Source organism: Hippocampus guttulatus, chromosome 5, assembly GCF_054856545.1.
Source record: "Hippocampus guttulatus isolate MCC_2025c chromosome 5, RoL_Hgut_1.0, whole genome shotgun sequence".
Taxonomy (NCBI): domain Eukaryota; kingdom Metazoa; phylum Chordata; class Actinopteri; order Syngnathiformes; family Syngnathidae; genus Hippocampus; species Hippocampus guttulatus.
This window is the reverse complement of record NC_141265.1, coordinates 6,163,020-6,181,430: the sequence shown is the minus strand read 5'-3', so window position 1 is coordinate 6,181,430 and position 18,411 is coordinate 6,163,020. Positions and strand designations below refer to the sequence as shown.

Genomic DNA, 18,411 nt, shown 5'->3' with positions numbered 1-18,411 from the left:
GAGTGTGTGTGTGTTTGTGTGGTGGGTGGGGGGTAGGAGGGGGTACAAAATCGTTGAGAGCCATGACGTCAAAGTTTGTTTTTCCGGTTCTGCGGGATAGTACTGTATGCTTTTTAATGTAGCCCCGCCTCTTAACAGTTAGCCAATAGGATGCGAGTCTTGGGTCAGTTGTCAACAACTGGTCAGCGAGGCAGCAGAGTGCCATCTGTCGTAGTACATAATATGAGCTACCGTTCCCGAACAAATATTGGCGTATGTATGTGTATGTTCTTTTCGTTTGTGTAACGTGACTGCATACAATAATCTTTTGAAGTGAGTGAACTACAATTATGAGAAGTTGGCTTTAGCTACTACGTAGCTGGTGTTGGTGTTGTGAGGACGGGTTGCAGACAAGCAGGCAGGCAGTTTGGTGAGGTGCCCGGCCATTATAGCCATACGTCGGATCTAAACGTGTCCAAATATCCTGCTCCCTGGACGTAAGGACCTCCCTCCAATAACCTGCTATGGATCCCTTTGACTATAACAGTACAGGTAAGGAAGTAAGAAGGTTACTGTACGGGCGGTGTACAGTACGTGACAGCATGCTAACAGCAAGCAAGCTCGCTAAGAATAACCATTCATTGTGAGTGACTTTGTGCCGCGGACACATGTTGCGAGAGGTCAATTTGACGCTTTTTAGGAGGGCGCTAATAACTCAACGTACAATCGATCACCTTAGAAGCAAACCAAACACGGTCGTGCTTCCGCTTTCTATTTAGATTTGAGATTGTTAACCGCGTTTAGTCACGGCGTTTTGAGCACATAAGTCGTGCTCAGCTTCGCTTTCCCGACCGATGATCAATAACCTCTGCTGTCGTCCCAAATATATCCAGGACGTTATTGACAAAACAAACAATCACATTGTAAGTCAGATGTCAGAAACCATGAGAGGTGTTGTCAAACTAATGTTACCAATGGATGCCAAAAGCACTTCCTTATTGTTGTCGTTTGGATAAACGACCCAAATCACCTTTAAGAGTTTCCTTTTATAGTCGACAACAGGGCAAAAGCTAATACAGTACCTTATTCTCTGCTCTTTTGATATGTGTACAATGTGCTGAACATCAAGTGATAAAAAAGGAAACGTTTGTCTCTCACCTATTTTTGATAAAATATCATAAAATTAAGAAAAAAACATTCAATTTAATTACTAATTTACTTAAACATGTATGATAAGATGATCTTTTGATTCGCAGATACGCCACATCATCTAATTTTTTAACGTTCGTACTTCTTGCTACTTAAGTATACTTTACGTTACTTCCTGCCTACATTTTTCTCTTCTGCTTTCTGCTCTTATTCTCTTCTTTTAACATCCTTTGTTGCGCCGTGTCCTCCGAAAGCCAAAGAAAAAGCAAAACACGTTGATCCTTGGCTTGCTCTCAGTTTTGAATACACATTGTTTTCTGCAGCTTGAGCGGCATAATTCTCTGAGTTCTGGATTGTACGATTTAATTGATAATTTGGATACACATATTTTTATTGTTTTAGTTTATATGACACTATTATCATCTGGCTTATTTCAAGTAGTATTTTTATTCTCTCCTTCTATGGATATTACACATTACCTAGTGCAGAGTTCCTTACCTATTAATAGGCATTTGTGCAGTCAGTGTGAAGCCAACAGACAGACGCCCGTGTGCCAGAATGTATGAAGTTGACCCCCCCATCCCCCCACCCCCATTTGCAATTAGCGTTTATACATTGCAACGTCTTTTTAATATCACCATTTGAAGGCACATTTCCCCTTCACATCATTTCCTCTTCACCTATCGGCCAGATATCATCTTTACACAACTTAGGATGAAGAAATGCAGGGAATTAGCATGGGTCCATGTTTTACTACATGGACTAATATTGAATTAGGAAGCTAAACATGCCATTCATTGTTTGGGAACTGAGCAGAGGACAAAATTCCCTCCCAGAGAATTTTCTATAGACAAGGAACATCTTGTGCTACTGCTCACGGTGAAGGGAAGATTGAGGAAATGCATGCTTGTGCTGTGGTAGCATGTGACAAGAGCAGACAATACATTGTAATTGATTGTTCTATTATTTGGAACTCGTAGAGCCACTCTAGCGACAAAACGTAGTAATTGCCTCAGAGGCATGTACATATAGCCTTGTTATAAACATCTATCCATCAATCAATCAAACTTTCTTAATGCTGGAGGAAGCTGAGATTGTGCTTTGTCAAATGAGACACTTTGGCAATCATTTGTTTTTGCAACATTCCACTTGGAAACCCAAACATTATGTTAATATGATGTCCTCAATATCTTATGATAATGCGTTGCAACAGTGCACGCTAAGTGGCAGCAGTGTTGAATCTAATGACCAAAAAGATGATCAAGATCTTTCGATATAATTCAGTGCAGTTGTACACGACTTTACGCTAAGTCATGCCAAATTGATTATTAATTAATCCAAGAAAGAAATCATGACAATTTAGCGAGGATGTCAATAACGTTGCATTTCCAGTAAATTAGTGTTGCATGAACGAAGACTTATCTCTCGAAAAAGTAGAAGACAATTCACCAGCTTTCACACCCTCGCCTCAGACAGACAAGTGGTTTATTTAGCTGATTGTGTTGGTTTGCTTGACAATGAATCCTGTTGTAATTCATTCGAAGTTAACACGAGTGAAGAGGTGAAAAATATTCAGACGCTCCGTTCATCTTTGACAACATCTGGAATTTCCTCTTGTGAGTTAAGTAAAAAAAGTAAAGTAAAAGAGTAAGAGTAAAAAAAATAAATATATATATATATTTTTTTAAATACACTTTGTTTCTTCCTGCTGTAGAGCGAGCCAACCTACCAAGGAACATGATTGAGAACAGCATGTTTGAAGAAGAGCCTGACGTTGTGGATCTGGCCAGAGACTCTGCGGCATATCCGGTACTCTCAAGACACTTTACCGTACACAATGCCATCAATCACGTCAATCAGTTTAAAACACCCTAACCGTTCTACACTTACTACACACAACATTAAGTACATCTGCACGTTTACGTCAATTCAATGCTAGATTCTACCCTAACAAATAAATGACAATACATATCAAGTAAATAAAATCATGAGTTAGGTTGATAACAAGCCTGCATACAACCAAAATTGAATTCAACTTTGGTTGGGCAAAGACAATTGCCTGCCTTGTGCTTTAAGGTGTAAAGGGAACTCAACTCAATTGTATTTATAGAGCACTTTCGAACAGCCATCGCTGCATACAAAGTGCTGTACATGGAGCAATTTAACATGCACAATAAACAGTAAAACAAATCGGTAACAAAGACGGTAGAAAGCACCAAACAGTAGAAATGCCAAAGAATACAAGTGAGTTTTGAGGAGGGTTTTGAAGATGGGCAGCGAGGAGGCTTGCCAAATGTTCAGTGGGAGGTCATTCCAGAGAGAGGGACCAGCAACAGAAAAGGCTCGATCCCCTCTGAGCCTCAGTTTAGTTCTTGGTCCTTCTAATAATGTCTGGTCCGCAGACCTGAGGCGCCGGGCAGGTGTGTAGGGGCGGATGAGCTCAGAGAGGTAAGGTGGCGCGAGGTCATTTAGATATTTGAAAACGAATAAGAGGATCTTGAAAATAACTCTAAAATGTATGGAGAGCCAGTGAATTTATGGCTTTTTCGAGGAAAGTGCGGAGATTCAGACAAATTTTTTTTTTTGCCTTGACTTGTGAGCTCAAATATGAGATATAAGAGCTGTGTGGTGGGTAGTGAATTCACTTTAGCACACTTCGCAATAATAATAATAATAATAATAAATTTGATTTATAAGCGCCTTTCAAGACACCCAAGGACACTTTACAATAACAAAAAACACAAAACAATACGGGTTGAGCAGCGGCAGCCAAAACGCGCCAGCGTTCACTCAACCATATACACAGAGATTGGAACTTTTTGTTGACCTTGTTTTGAGATGGGTCTTTGTTTTTGTACTTTGTAATTTATTTTTTGTAGCGCGCCATGTTGTACTCCATGTTGAGTATGTTCAGAAGAATATAAATAAAGCCATATAAATAATAAATATTTAATAATAAGCAGCAACTTGGCAAATAGTGAGCAATTCATTTCCAAAAAAAAAAGGCTTCAAGCTTTAATGCCGCTCCAAATTCAAGTGAAAGTTCATATTAAACAAAACAAAGATAATTACATGACAAGTTATGATGTTGTAATATCTCCAGCAGGGGTGTCGAACCTTTTCTAACTGACGATCTACTTTTCAAGCCAACCAACCTCCCGCAATCAACCTGTTACCGCACGCACGGACACACGTGTGCCATGATGAGCAACAGCCATAACGGCCCCTTTCATGAACAAAACAGAAAAGTAAACTAGATACAAGACAAGACTGCGTTTGTGAAAAGGAAATCACTGCCTACTCTAGTGGGTGACCTGAAGCGGAGGCATGAGATGCACTTTTGCAGTGTTAAATGCATGAACATCATTATTGTAGCTCATGTGTACCATTTTAAAATGCTTCTCCTGGCGCTCCATATTACCACTCTTTGCCAATGCCACCGGTGAATTGCAAATGAAACAAAGTTTGAATGAGAATTAAAAAAAAAAAAAAAGATATTGCAATAGCTCTGATCTCAAGCTACAATTGCAGACTGCTGACCGCGAACAACTTCCGGTGATGCAGGTCGCGCGCTACCGTAGGTTAAAGGTGACCTGCTTTTTTTGTTTTATATTATTTTTTAAGAAATAAGATAAGAAATCCTTTATTAGTCTTGCAATGGAGAAATTCCCAATTCACAGTAGCAAAGTTATGAAAGTAAGAAGTAGAAGAACAAAATATAGGAGCTGCTGGAAAGGCAGCCACTCTCGCGGCGCCATCTTGAAGTCAAAATAACAATGTAACACAACACAACACAACACAACACATTAGACACAGACAGTCGTGCAATCTTAATCACTTTTGCTGCATACACTTTGTTGTTTGAAGCAGTGAGAGATGAAAGAGGAGAGGATCAAATAATCAAAAAAATCAACAAAAAAAAAGAATGAAATACTTTTTGGGTGAAACTTAAGCTGATAGGATGCTTAGGGTGCAGTGTACACTTACAAATATATATAATATTAATAACACGCACACAGACAAACGGAATCTGTTTTATCCCAGTGATGGCATGTACCGGTAAATGCCATTGATGTGTTAATGTTAGCATCCATTGTTGAGGTTTTCGAGACCTTTCATCAACAGACATTTGAACACAAGAAATAGAGCAACATATTTAGACAGATCAAAAAATAACACTCACAGGCATAATTTCTTGAATTAAAATGAGTCATACGACTGGCACATGATTCACCCACACTAGTAGTCGAAGAAGATTCTTTGTGCCAGCACCTCTGTATGTACTGTACTGTCAACTGGTGGCCAAAGTGGGCACAGCCCATTAAATTGGATTGCAGCATTAAATAATGACATACAAATTGTTTCAATCTTTACATTCTTTTAAATTACGGTATTTTTTAAAAATAAAGTATATGATATTTTTCCTTACACAAAAACACCATTGTAAAGCCCAAACCTTTGAATATACTGTTGATGTTGGATATTAACAGGTTGCTCACACTTCCTTCATTTTGTGTCCATTGAGCCAATGATGGTGCACTGCGCTTTCAGACCTTTCCGGCTCTAGACCCAGATGACGCCGTGTATGAGCCTCGCAGCTCTCGGCTACTAGTGCGAGGCCTGGGCGAGAACGACGTGGATGATGATGAAGAGGACTGCGAGTCTTCAGCCCGTCTTCTGGGCATGTCCTTCATGAACCGCAGTGCCACCCAGAGATCGAGCGCCTCTCCTTATGTCAGACAGCCTCCACCCAGGTAGCAGGATTTCGTCCCCTTCTTGACATTTTCATAATTAAACTCGTGCTTTTCGACTAATTAGATGCACTGTAGATAAATTGGTTACTTCTCTTGTGTCCCAGGTCATGTTCGCCACCCTCAGCCCGCACCATGATTGTTTGTGTGCTATTTCTGGTCATAGTGGCTTCCATGACCATGGTATTGTACTTTTTACCCGGGTGCATCTTTTCAAAGGTAGGCAAAAGTGAACAACCTTGTGCATTTGAAACATTTCAGGTTCCACAATTTCTCTCTGTTACTCTCACTCACCCAGCCTGGAGGTCTCGTAGTTGGCGTGTCTTCCTCACAGTTATGACTTTCCGAGTTAGAATCTTTACGACATCTTTTCAGGGTGGAGTTTGCATGCCCTCGCCATATTTGCATTTAAAAAAAGATGATGATTATAATTTCATTTTTATTTACATGATAACTGGTTGCGCAAATCCACTTTCTATGATAGAGGGCAACATCCAAGTTGCCACTTTCTGATTCTGTCGCTTCAGTCGGTGACCATTGAGCACTCACAAAAGCTCTGAGGCACTTCAATACCTATACATTAATAAATGTGGTCATGTTTTGTTAAGAGGTTGGACACAATCTTACTTTAAAGTAAACGCATTACCCAGCCAAAGCCTTACTCTTATAACAACCCCACTGATTTAAGATTAAATTGTCTGGACCGAAAACCATTTTGAATGTCTTTGCCGAAATTATGAATTATAAGTTATTACCGACCAGCATTCCAAAATGCACATCACAACTATTAAGAGCAAAGAAAAGACAAGATTTCCTGCTTAATCCTTCTGCCCATCCTCAGGTAGGCGCTGGAAACTGTACAGATTATCACAACAACATTGCTCCCTGTCCGGGTTGCGTGTTCCAAAACGTCGCTCTTGAAACCACTGATTCAACCTCTCCCGATTGTTAGTACAACCGCCAAGAAGTTCCCAAGTAGGGCGAGACCTTTTCAAATTCCATGTCGAGTTGATGATTGTTTAGAAAAGGGAATGGATTAATGGACTCTTGGTGTCAGCCATTTCTCCAAGAAAATCGTCCAATATTTTATTTATTTATTTATTTATTTTTCAGACGGGATGCCCTAAACAAGAGAACAAGACGTCAAATGGCACTGATGATGAACTCTTCCCATGGGCACAGTACCAGCTCCCTCGTAGCATACGTCCTCTCAGCTATGATCTCACCTTGAGCCCTAATTTGAGCACCATGACTTTCAGCGGCCACACTGTCATCAACATGTTTGTACTTCACAACACCAAGCGCATTGTCCTGCACAGTGCTCATCTCAATATTACCAAAGCTACATTCAAGGTGAGATTTAGGTTGAATTGGCTTTGAAAGCATAGCAACATGCAGTCTGTAATTGCTGTGCTGCATGTGTTGTGGAACACCTCGTCACTGGTGCTATCCAGTGCTGGGACCGGCACTGGATAAATGGGGTTGGGTAGGGAGGGGGTGGGGGTTAATTTGGTGTAACAACTAATCCGGACAAATCCCGTAATATCCAAAAATCATGAAGGGAAAAATCAACTGTATGTGCTGTGGGGATTTCTGAATATGCACAGAACTGGTGCCGAGGCAATAATGCTTATTTTGCTGGGAAAAACATTTTAAATAATATTTCTGACTCAAATCTCATGAGATTAGATCATTATAAAGACAGTAGTTCAGTGGTTCTTAACCTTGTGAGAGGTACCGAACCCAACCAGTTCATATGCACATCCACCGAACCCTGAGCGAAAAATAAAAATATGATTCGAGAAGTGTTCCTTCAGTTTTGCCCGTGCAAGACAAGAATTGTTCAATTTGGCTTGACAAATCATGCAGATAGGACGCTATCGTTCTGTGATGCATGTGAATCCATGTTGTACATATTCGTCTGACCACTTTCTTTTTTTTGCTCGACATTGCATGTATTCATTTTTTTTTTTTATCACACTACGTACGATCAGGACAGTCACATGTAGACTACTGAGTGAACTAAATTTCCCGCAGCACTGATTGGACAAGCAATGTAATGTGATCATCTGCAGCCAGTGATGGCCAAGCGGGTGTGTCGTAACTAAATGACATGTTCAGTCGGGTGTGACTTACCCTCCATGGCAGAGGCTCCGTCGAACCCCTGAAACTGATTCACCGAACGCTTGGGGTTCGATCGAACCCAGGTTAAGAACCACTGCACTAGTTGTATGATAAGTACAGTAGTTTCTGCACTATGAGGCACTTCGGATTATAAATTGCACCTTCAATGAATGGCCTATTTTAAAACTGTTTTCATATATTGGGCGCACTGCATTATAAGGCGCATGGAATCAAAGCTCCAATAGTGGCTGCGGTTGCGCTATGCATCCACTAGATGGTGCTATTCTAAAGGAATACAATACAATTGAATACAGCTTCATATATACAGAGCCTTCACAACCGCTGCAGCTGTAACAAAGCTATGAGAACTGGTCACAAACATGGACATGAAACATATAAATCCAAATGACATTACAAAACGGTAAATGAAAGACAAAAGTTATAAAGACAATTGATTCAACAAAAAGGCACACACATCTCATGGGCTCACATCCACAAGCGGCTAAATATGCTTAGAAGTCTTGCTTGTCTCCTTTCTCCTTCGTTTAGTCAGTAGTTAACTGTGCTTTTGGTATTATCTTAGTTTCATCATGGCTGCGCGGAGCTAACAAAGTCTGAGTGTGTGTCGGCGAATGCTCATGTCAATTAGTGTCGGGCAGAACCCTTTTAGGTTGCAATTGGTTCCTGCTAATAATCACCACTAGATGTCATAGGAACACTAACAGGGGAACAACCCAATATAAAGAGATTACAGGGCCCACTATCGGCTTTTGAGAAAATTGAATACTTTTAGGTGTGCCTTACAGTGTGGAAAGCACGGTAATTTGTTACTTAGGACAAACGTGTCTTGGAATCATTTTAATGTGGGGTGTGGTCGTTGTTAACTTGAGCTTTCTCTCTTCCAGCTTGGTGATGGGGAGGCCAGTGATGTCACAATACTGGAGAACAAGCCAATGGAGCAGATAGCTGTTAAATTGTCTGCAGAGCTGAAGGCAGGCCAGCATTGTGTGTTGACCCTGGACTACACTGCCAGTCTGTCACACACCTACAATGGTTTCTACAATAGTTCCTACATAGATCTCGAGGGAAACAAAAGGTACATCAAGCCACGGGAGAATCTCCTAAAATAATGCGCAGACTTTATTTACAATCTAACACTTGTCACTAGACATACAAAAGAAAACTAAATAAGAAATCCTTTTTCCCCAGGGTCCTAGCTGCTACCCAGTTCGAGCCATTATATGCGCGAAATGCCTTCCCTTGCTTTGATGAGCCATCATTTAAAGCCACCTTTCTGGTGAAAATCAACAGGAAACCAGAGCACATGGCACTCTCCAACATGCCTAAGGTACTTTAGGGTTATTGTAGTTATTCATGTTTTTAATTTCTCCCAATTCTCGTTTCAAGTCTTGCAGCCTGAATTTTGTCATTGGAAGTGGTGACTTGTCGAGTGAAAATGACGATAAAGTATGACTTGTGCCTGTCTGCTTTGTGATAAGAGAGCCTCTGAATTGAAGGGGAGGTGCGCTAACACAGCTTCACTTTTTTTCCCCTCTACATGGCTTTTTCCATTTTCAATCAATCAAGATGGTAAGAGACAGAATGAAGTTTAAAATGGGAATGCATGACCCAAGTAGGGGACACTCCTTATGTCCATCACATAAAGTCTACCTGTGCAATCATAAGGAGAAATAAAACCAAGACGATTTTTATTATTTTTGTCCTGGGTGTACACAATACTACACCCACAATAAAACACAATCATGTTAGGTAATTTATTATGTCTCTGAGAGGAGCAATCAAAATGGAATGTCATTTATCAGTGTAAAGGCAGAATTCACATATTGGATCTCTTTTCAATGTTGTGGCTCGTGATTCTATTGTAAGGGTTAGTATTAGTTTCTTTTTCTTTTTTTGGGAATCACACACATCATCTTCGTCCTCCTTGCAACTTTAAGTTCTTGGCATGCGGATATTTTATTTACCGATAAGTACAATTTGTCTGAGGAACCAAAAACCCACACACCCTACAATGTATGTCTCAGGCAAAGACCACGCACCTTTCCAGTGACCTCCAGCAGGATGAGTTTGCAAAGACCAGTGTCAACATGAGCACTTACTTGGTGGCATTCATTATTGGTAACTTCGCCGCTGTGAGCAGAAACGTCTCTGACACTCTGGTAGGGTTGATTTATGAAGTGCTTTCCTATTTGGATAATCCGTTTTTTTTTTGTATCATTCAGGCTGACAATCTGGATCTGTGTCATGTGATTTGTAGGTGTCTGTGTACAGTGTACCCCAGAAGAAAGAGCATACCAACTACGCTTTGGACACAGCAGCCAAACTACTGGAATTTTACAATGACTTCTTTGAAATTGACTATCCCCTGCAGAAACTTGGTAGACTTTGTCATTGTACCCCCCGTCCCCAACCTAGCATTAAAGACCACACTGTAATCTTATTTTCTTCTTTGTCAGACTTGGTTGCCATCCCAGACTTCCTGGCAGGAGCCATGGAGAACTGGGGTTTGCTCACCTTCAGAGAAAGCAACTTACTGGTGGGGGAACACTCCTCCCTTATGGAAAAACAAGATGTTGCTTCAGTCATTGCACATGAGCTGGCTCATCAGGTACTTGTTTGTTATTGTATTTATTTATTATTATTATTTTTTAACCAACATTGTACTGAAATAAGAGGATGCGGCTGAAATAATGTAGCACTTATGTGTTCCAGTGGTTTGGAAATTTTGTCACAATGAGTTGGTGGAGTGACCTGTGGCTCAACGAAGGCTTTGCCACTTACATGCAGTTCACGTCACTGCAGATACTCATGCCACAGCTTGACATGGTAAGTGGTCTTCAAGTCTACACATAAAGTGGTGAACAAACTTTTCACACCACCAGTTAGTCAAAGGTTTGATGAGTTTGAAGGCAGTTGTATGCTACAAGTGCCCTAAATTAGCAGTAGTAGTCATTTGTATTTTCATTTTCTATAATGCTCTGTTGTTCGATTTGGATGAATGAGAGTTTTCACAGTCATGTTTCTGTAACGGTTAACTACATACGTATATTGTAAAAATGTCCTAACTGATATGACATATTGTTTCTTGCTAAAAATCATAATTAGAATGAGTCATTATTTTTATTCAATGTTTTATAAAAATCTGAAAAAATTATAAATGTTATTTTCTTCACATGTCAAATTATAGTTTACTGACATCCTTGAACTGAAAAATGATTGATTAGGATTCATTCATTTTGGACTCCTCATGGAAAGCTGCCTCAAATGTGGTTATTAAAAGATTTTCAATTTGAAAATTCTCATTTCAGGCTGCGTCAGGCGCTTTTGCACTGCACGACGCAAAAAAAAGTATATAATTACGTCATGGGTAGGTAGGCGGTTGTAGTGGCTTTTCTGGACGTATTTATACGTCATGGGGAATAAAAGAGTTAATGATGCTGGATGGTCTCATCTCATTTTCACAACAGTTGGTCAGTGTGTCACCATCTCAGGTGTTGTGCTACAGGTTTGTATTTTGCTATTAAGTTTTAAGCGTTTGTGTTTGAAGGGCAACTTGTTCTTAGAGGTTCGATTCAGAGCATTGGACCAAGATGCACTAAACTCCTCCCACGCTGTCTCTACCGAAGTCAATACAGCAGAGCAGGTGCAAGAGATGTTCGACTCTGTGTCCTATATGAAGGTGCACTTCTCTATATTTTTATTATAGTTCCTGTCTATTGGATGAATAATTCAGGTCGCCATGAAAATGTGTTGTCTTTTGGTCTTGCAGGGGGCTTCCATTCTCCTGATGTTGAACGCCTCTTTGCCTGGTGACCAGCAGTTCAGAAAAGGTATTATTCAGTATCTAAAACAGTTCTCCGGTTTAAACACTGACACTGATGACCTCTGGAACAGTCTGACTGAGGTAGGTGCATTGTTGTTATTCTGTGATTATGTTGGGATAAAAGAATAATGATGCTGACAACTCTTGGATTTTTTTTTTTTTTTTTTGGGCGGGGTGGATGGGGGTGGGGGGTCCTTAGGTAGAGGTCTCAAGTCAGAGTCCAAATGTGTCAGAAATGATGAGGTCATGGACATCCCAGAAAGGCTTCCCTTTGGTTACAGTCTCCCGTAAGGGGGATGAAGTGACTCTTAAACAGGAGATTTTCCAGCTCACGGTAGACAGCAGCACATATTCCTCCAGGTGAGCTAAATTCCCTTCCTCACCCTCCTCTTGCCCCTTTTCTTTCTTCCTTGTGTAACGTGGTCATGGGAAATCACCAGAGCAAAGGTCTATTTTATTATGCACTCTCTCCTAGCTTGTGGACTATTCCAGTGACATATGTGAATGACAGCTGTGGTTTGGCCCCTGAATGCAGACAAGTGTTCATGCTGAAGACCAAGTCAGGTGAATGACAATTTTCTAATATCGATCAATATCTAGTAATTTGAGTACCTCAGTTTAAAAAAAAAATGCTCCGGGATTTTTAATCTACCTTGAGTACCCGCTTCATTCATTCATTGCAGCAACAATTGTTCATGCTACACATGACAGCAACATGAGAAAACCAGAAAGCCAACTTCAAAATAAACCTTACCTGACCAAATAATATATGGACATCAATGCCTAGGTTCGCTTTAATGTTGAAGTTGTTCTCAGCAGCATGTAGGAGCGATGCGGCTGATTTCACTTTTCTTCCAGACTGCGTTTGAGGTGTTTATTGCCATCACAAAAGGTTGCTACTTGTCCTGAAATAGTATGGGATCGTTAATTACTAAAGGTCACAAAAACAACGACTTAATTATGCTGATACTGTTTTGTATAGTGCCTGTTGCCAGCGTTTAGCGCTAGCAGCATTTTTCGCTGGCAGCGCTCAAGTTACTAGACGTCAACAACTCCGCAGACTTTGATGCTTGCAGCCTGATAGAGTTGCCGTTCCTGCTGATCACTTTTTAATAAACCAGCCTTACTCAAGTGTGCTTTCCACCGTATTTTCCACACTAAAAGGCGCACTGAATTATGAGGCGCACCTTCAATGAATGGCCGATTTTGTATTTTTTTTTCATATATTGGACGCCTTGGATTATAAAACGCAATCTACAATGCATCCACTAGATAGAGCTATGCTCCTTCCGTTTGACTCGTGAGGCGTTCAAGACCGCCTCCGAAAAACGTAAATTAACGATTACTTCACCGAAACTACGAAAATTGAAAATAATGCATCAAAACAGAAAATAAAGCGAGGAAATCACAAAATAAATTCTATAGCCCCCCCCCCTCCCTCCTACAGAATTAATTTTGGCATTTCCTTGAGCGTAGCTCCAACAGAACGATCAGATGTCAGTAAAATGTAGGTGACAGGACTGTCTCAGAAGTGTTTGTTATTTATTCCCTTGTTGTGTACTGTATTCACAAACGAGGAAATCACAAAATAAATTCTGGAGGGAGGCTGATCGTTCTGCTGGAGCTACGCTCAAGAAAATGCCAAAATTAATTCTGCAGGGGGGGACTATAGAATTTATTTTGTGATTTCCTTGCTTGATTTTCGGTTTTGATGCATTATTTTAATTTTCATAGTTTCATTGAAGGAATCGCTCGGATATCCAAATACCACAATATACGCTCGCTGCAGGCCTATTATTAAAGTGTAATTAGTTGCCAAAGTTTGCGCATGCTAAGTGCTAATTCGTTGAAACCGTTTTGCATGTCTTCTTCTTAGGCACTCTGAAGGTGCCTGAAACTGTGAAATGGCTGAAGCTGAACTACAGGAGCACAGGCTTCTACATCGTTGACTATGGAGACGAAGGCTGGGCTGCTTTGGCAGACGCCTTGTCCAACGACTTCCAAGTTCTCACACAGGAGGATCGTGCTTCGCTGATACATGACATCTTTGCTCTCTCCGAGTGGGTTTACAAATCAAACACCCTTATGTAGTTGTGTTCATTTTTCATCGTTTTTTTTAAACACTGTTTTTCGCTTCACCTCAGACTGGGGCGCGTGTCCTTCCGCCAAGTTTTCAGCCTTCTAAAGTACATGCCAAATGAAACTGAGACGAGTCCTATAAGGGAGGCCTTGCTGCAGCTTAACCACATCTACCAGATGCTGCACAAAAGATACGAGCAGGGCCTCTGCGCCCGCATGAAGGTGCGCACACACAGTAGAAAGGATATTGGGAAATGTTTTTGAGTGTGCTTTGGTTAGGGAGGTTACATGAATAAAAGTGTGCCAAACTAAGTTATCTGATCTGTCCTTTTGCTCCCTGAACTGTACGGACGGCTTGGTGTAATGTAATGCGGAACTTTTCATTTTAACATTTGTTTCCATTAACAGATTTATAAGTACGTTGCAATTTCTTTTTGGTCTTCCGGACCGGTTGGGTTTCCCTGATTTGAATTTGTGAGTTAATCATGGCACATGCCCCCCCAAAAATGTGATCTAATCACTTTGAGAAAACCTTTTGATCCATCTTTGACCACATGCTGTTTATTTTTCTTTTTAAACGTTTCAAGTTAACATTTGACTTCTCCTTGAAATATTTGCAGAGATATATTCTGAATCAGTACGGTGCACTGATGGATAACCAAACCTGGGACAAGGAGGAGAGTGTGTCCAAACAGTATCTGCGATTTGCACTCTTGGAGACGGCCTGTGATCTGGGGCAAGACAAATGCAAGCAGCACGCAAAAGGCATGTTTAAGCAGTATGTCGAATCCAACGGAACCTTCCAGTGAGTAAAGTTTTGTACTGAATCTACAACTACATGATTCAAATGAAATTACTGTTGACAGAAGGAGATGCTCATAACCTGAAATGTGATTTAAAAAAAAAAATCTTTTTGGTAGGATTTCGGGTGATCTGCAGCGAGTTGTATTCCGTGTGGCAGCTCAGTCCAATGAAGACTGGGAGACTTTGCTCTCCATGTATCACTATGCCACTTACGACTCCGAGAAGAAAAATATGATACGGGGCTTAGCTTCCACACAGGACGCACAGAAAATTGTGTGGTAAGTGTTGCCTGGATCAACACATTCATCATCGCATACTTTCTAATAAGCCGATTAGAGTTGAGGGTTTTCTGGTCTGCTTTCGGAAAAATATAACAATATCATTCTGAAACAAAACAAAACTATTCTGTTCAGTATTGTGTTCGCAGCAACAGCATTTTGCAACTGTGGTTCGACTCGTTGACGGTGAGAAAGATGAAGTCGAACCTACAAGTTTTCAGTTGATCCCTGTTCATTTTTGCAAAACGTTCATACAGTGCATTTTAATGAAGTCCCAGAGAGAACCGTCCAATTTTGAAAGCTCCCGCACACGTACACACGCATACGTCTATTGAAAAGCTGACTTGCCATTTTGTGTCTTGGTGGTATGACTTCTTGGGTTTACGCTGTTGGATTTAAGTTTCGTTATGAGATTAAAATGTTTGGTCTTATTTTATTTTTTTGGTGTGTGCCTGAAACGAATTTTTTGCTCATTACGCCTATGTTGTTCCTTTCAGGCTTCTCAATGTCGGTTTGAATGGAAAGACCATCAAGGCACAGTACCTTCCCTTGCTCTTCAGAACCGTCTGCCAAAACCTTGCTGGCAACTTGATTGCTTGGGACTTCGTTCAAGACAACTGGAACCAGATCACACAAATGTGTGTGGCGTGTTTTAAGAAGAAAGTGGTTTCATACATGAGGACAAAACAGAATCTAATTAGTGTTTTTGCTTGTAGGTTTCCCATAGGTTCATATTCCCTGCAATCAATCATCAAGGCTGTCACCTCTCAGTTTTCTGCAGAGTCACATTTTAATCAGGTATATATTTTGATCCAAGAATAAAAGTTCAGTGGGTGTTGTCTTATACTTTGTTGTTTGTGCGTGCGTGCGTTGTGCAGGTGCAATGGTTCTTCTCCAGCGTGAGGGAGAGCGGCTCTCAGTTGCGAAGCGCGCGGGAAGCGCTGGAGACCATCCGACTGAACCAACGTTGGATGGAGAGGAATCTCCCCTCTCTCCGTAAACGGCTTTAATGCGGGCCAGGCACTCCTTCCGTTCTCCACTCACCTCCGCTGCCCCCCAGTAGCAGTTTAGCTGGCCGACTGGGGTACGTTGTCAAGACAACCGCAAAGTTTGCACTTTTGCCTCTAAGCTCTGTGTAGTCTGATTTGAGCTGGACGGGGTAACCTCTCGTGTATGGCTCCCGTGAGATTTTTAGCTAGCTCAGGGCGGCTCTGATTGTATCTGGCAGAAAGATGTCAGACCTAAACACTCCTCACACTTGAAGCTGTCGACCAAACCTCACATCAGACAATCATGCGATCCACTTTTTCTTTACAAAACCCTTTCAATCAGTGACTGTATGAGCTGTTTAATGGCTGCTCCCAAAAGAGCAGGTACATGAGTCAACACTGTTTCCTGTTCCATGAGCCCTAGACGGCATCTCTGCTTTAACATGCCGACTCCTCTGCACAAGTCAAATTTGCATTGGCTCCTCTTGATAAAATCTGAAGAGAAACAATGGCAGCCTGCAATTATGCATCCTGCAGCGTTCAATATTTTGGAAGGGGTGAGGAAGTGGTTGGTCGGCCAAAAAAAAAAAAAAAAAAAAAAAGTCCTTCCCACAATGTACAGGAGATGGCGCAGTAAACCACTGCGGGTTTAAAAGCAACCAACGTGTCTTAACTGAAGCAAGCAGCACACTGGTCACCTAAAAAGTTTGCAGCAATGATCCGATGTTCTTGTAAAATTCTAGAATTATAATGTAAATGTAAATACAGAAACAGTTTTGGATGTGCCGTTTTTATTTAATCTCTAGTCTTGATTTTGCTCCACTTGAATTTTAGCTTTTTCTTCTGTACATAAAATGTATAGCGGACATTTATTGATAACATTTGATGAAGGCTCTTCTGCTCATACTTTTTACTGTGTTTGCAGGAGGCCACTTATGAAGGTGTTGTTTGTATAAGGGCTCTCGTGTATAGAAGAATGTTTATTTCGGGTACCGGTAATTGTCCACAATTGCCTCATACAATGGCTTAAAGTTACTCCATCTCCAGAATAAAAAGCTGTCACCCTATTTATCATCTTTACTTGACCGCATCCTCACTATCAGTTTTGCTCCACTGTGTATTTTTCTGACAGATGTACTGTGCACTTGCTGCTTAGACTTTAATTGACTCTCACACACCTCTCATGGATTCCTATGAATAGTACACAGTCTCGCAATGGACAAAAATTTTAAAGCGGGCCCTTTTAGGATGCTCCGCTCATTTGTGTCAGTTTGTTTCTATTTCGTTTTGGGCGCCAGCAATAAGTTGGTGTAATGATGTGGTATGAGACAGAAGATGAGATATCATCATCGTAAGGCGTAGCCTTCCAAAAGTGCTGACACACTTGAGCAATGCCAAAGATACTTATCAGGTCACATGACTCAATGGTCACGTGTTTGGGGAACAGAACGGCTGGTAATGTGCTTTGTACAGACAAAAAGGAAAACTTGATTAAAAAGACGCCACCCATTGAGAGTTCGCAGGTGTTTTTGTAGGGGATGTCCATCCATCCATTTTCTAATCACCCTGAACTGGTTGCATGCCAATCGCAGGGCACACATAGGCAAAGAACCATTCGTGCTCACAATCACACCTAGGGACAATTTGGAGTGCCCAATCAACCTGCCATGTAGGTTTTTGGAATGTGGGAGGAAACCAGAGTACCCGGACAAAACCCACACAGGCACAGGGGCGAACATGCAAACTCCACACAGGAAGGCTCCAGGAGCCGGAATCGAACCCTGCACCTTTGCACCGTGAAGCCGACGTGCCAACCAATTACACACCGTGCTGCCCTGTAGGGGATGTTTTTGTATTTATTTCATTTCTTTTATTGGAGCACATTTTCCACTTTTTTGTGGGTCTACAGCGTCATGATCTACATCGTTCGCCCCGCAATCAGTCGACTAAGTCATTTAAAAGTAGGCAGAAAATATCAAACCCTTGAAAAGTGCAGCCCATCTATTAAATTTACATACACTGTCAGGTCACATATTCACAATTTAATGAGATCTAATAAAAGCGCTGTGTAAAAAAAGTTGATTCCTCATGAATTTACTGGAGTTAATCACATTTTTGGTTCATTTTCGTTAACCACACGCAAGCCCGATTAGCACCAGACTTCAATCAAGAAATCACAGAAGTAGAACCCTTCTGACAAAATGAAGTCCTCCAAAAGATCTCAAAAAGCTGCGACAAAATGCCATGATGCAAAGGAATTCAAGAACAGATGAGAAATAAAATAATTTACATCTATTTGGAAAGACTTACAAAAGCTAATTGTAACGCTTTAAGGCTCCATCGAATCATGGTTGAGAGCCTTCATCCACAAATTGATTAAGCGTGGACCAGTGATGAAACGTCCCAGGAGTGGC

The 18,411-nt window shown here is 41.0% G+C and overlaps 1 protein-coding gene across 2 annotated transcripts; it reads left to right on the top strand.

Moving 5' to 3' along the window:
- The first annotated feature begins 169 nt into the window (after positions 1-169).
- On the top strand, positions 170-17,064 carry lnpep (leucyl/cystinyl aminopeptidase). 2 transcript variants are annotated; one of them, XM_086111625.1, is made up of 22 exons: positions 170-531; positions 2,843-2,937; positions 5,680-5,882; positions 5,987-6,098; positions 6,993-7,232; positions 8,909-9,099; positions 9,213-9,351; positions 10,049-10,183; positions 10,282-10,402; positions 10,481-10,632; positions 10,737-10,850; positions 11,572-11,703; positions 11,794-11,932; positions 12,051-12,207; positions 12,323-12,411; positions 13,724-13,907; positions 13,992-14,148; positions 14,547-14,731; positions 14,847-15,008; positions 15,506-15,646; positions 15,725-15,806; positions 15,887-17,064. In XM_086111625.1, the coding sequence occupies exons 1-22, from the start codon at positions 504-506 to the stop codon at positions 16,016-16,018; spliced, it is 3,090 nt and encodes a 1,029-aa protein (XP_085967751.1). In that variant the 5' UTR covers positions 170-503; the 3' UTR covers positions 16,019-17,064. The 2 variants fall into 2 exon arrangements, with proteins under 2 accessions (XP_085967751.1, XP_085967750.1); XM_086111624.1 differs by having other exon boundaries at positions 10,282-10,632.
- Positions 17,065-18,411: the final 1,347 nt, after the last annotated feature.

Bases quoted from the DNA above. Each gene is read 5' to 3' on its own strand.
- lnpep (XM_086111624.1), top strand. From the start codon at position 504: ATGGATCCCTTTGACTATAACAGTACAG. The intron at 11,704-11,793 runs GTGCACTTCTCT...TTGGTCTTGCAG, and splicing joins ACTCTGTGTCCTATATGAAG to GGGGCTTCCATTCTCCTGAT. The intron at 11,933-12,050 runs GTGCATTGTTGT...GTCCTTAGGTAG, and splicing joins GAACAGTCTGACTGAGGTAG to AGGTCTCAAGTCAGAGTCCA.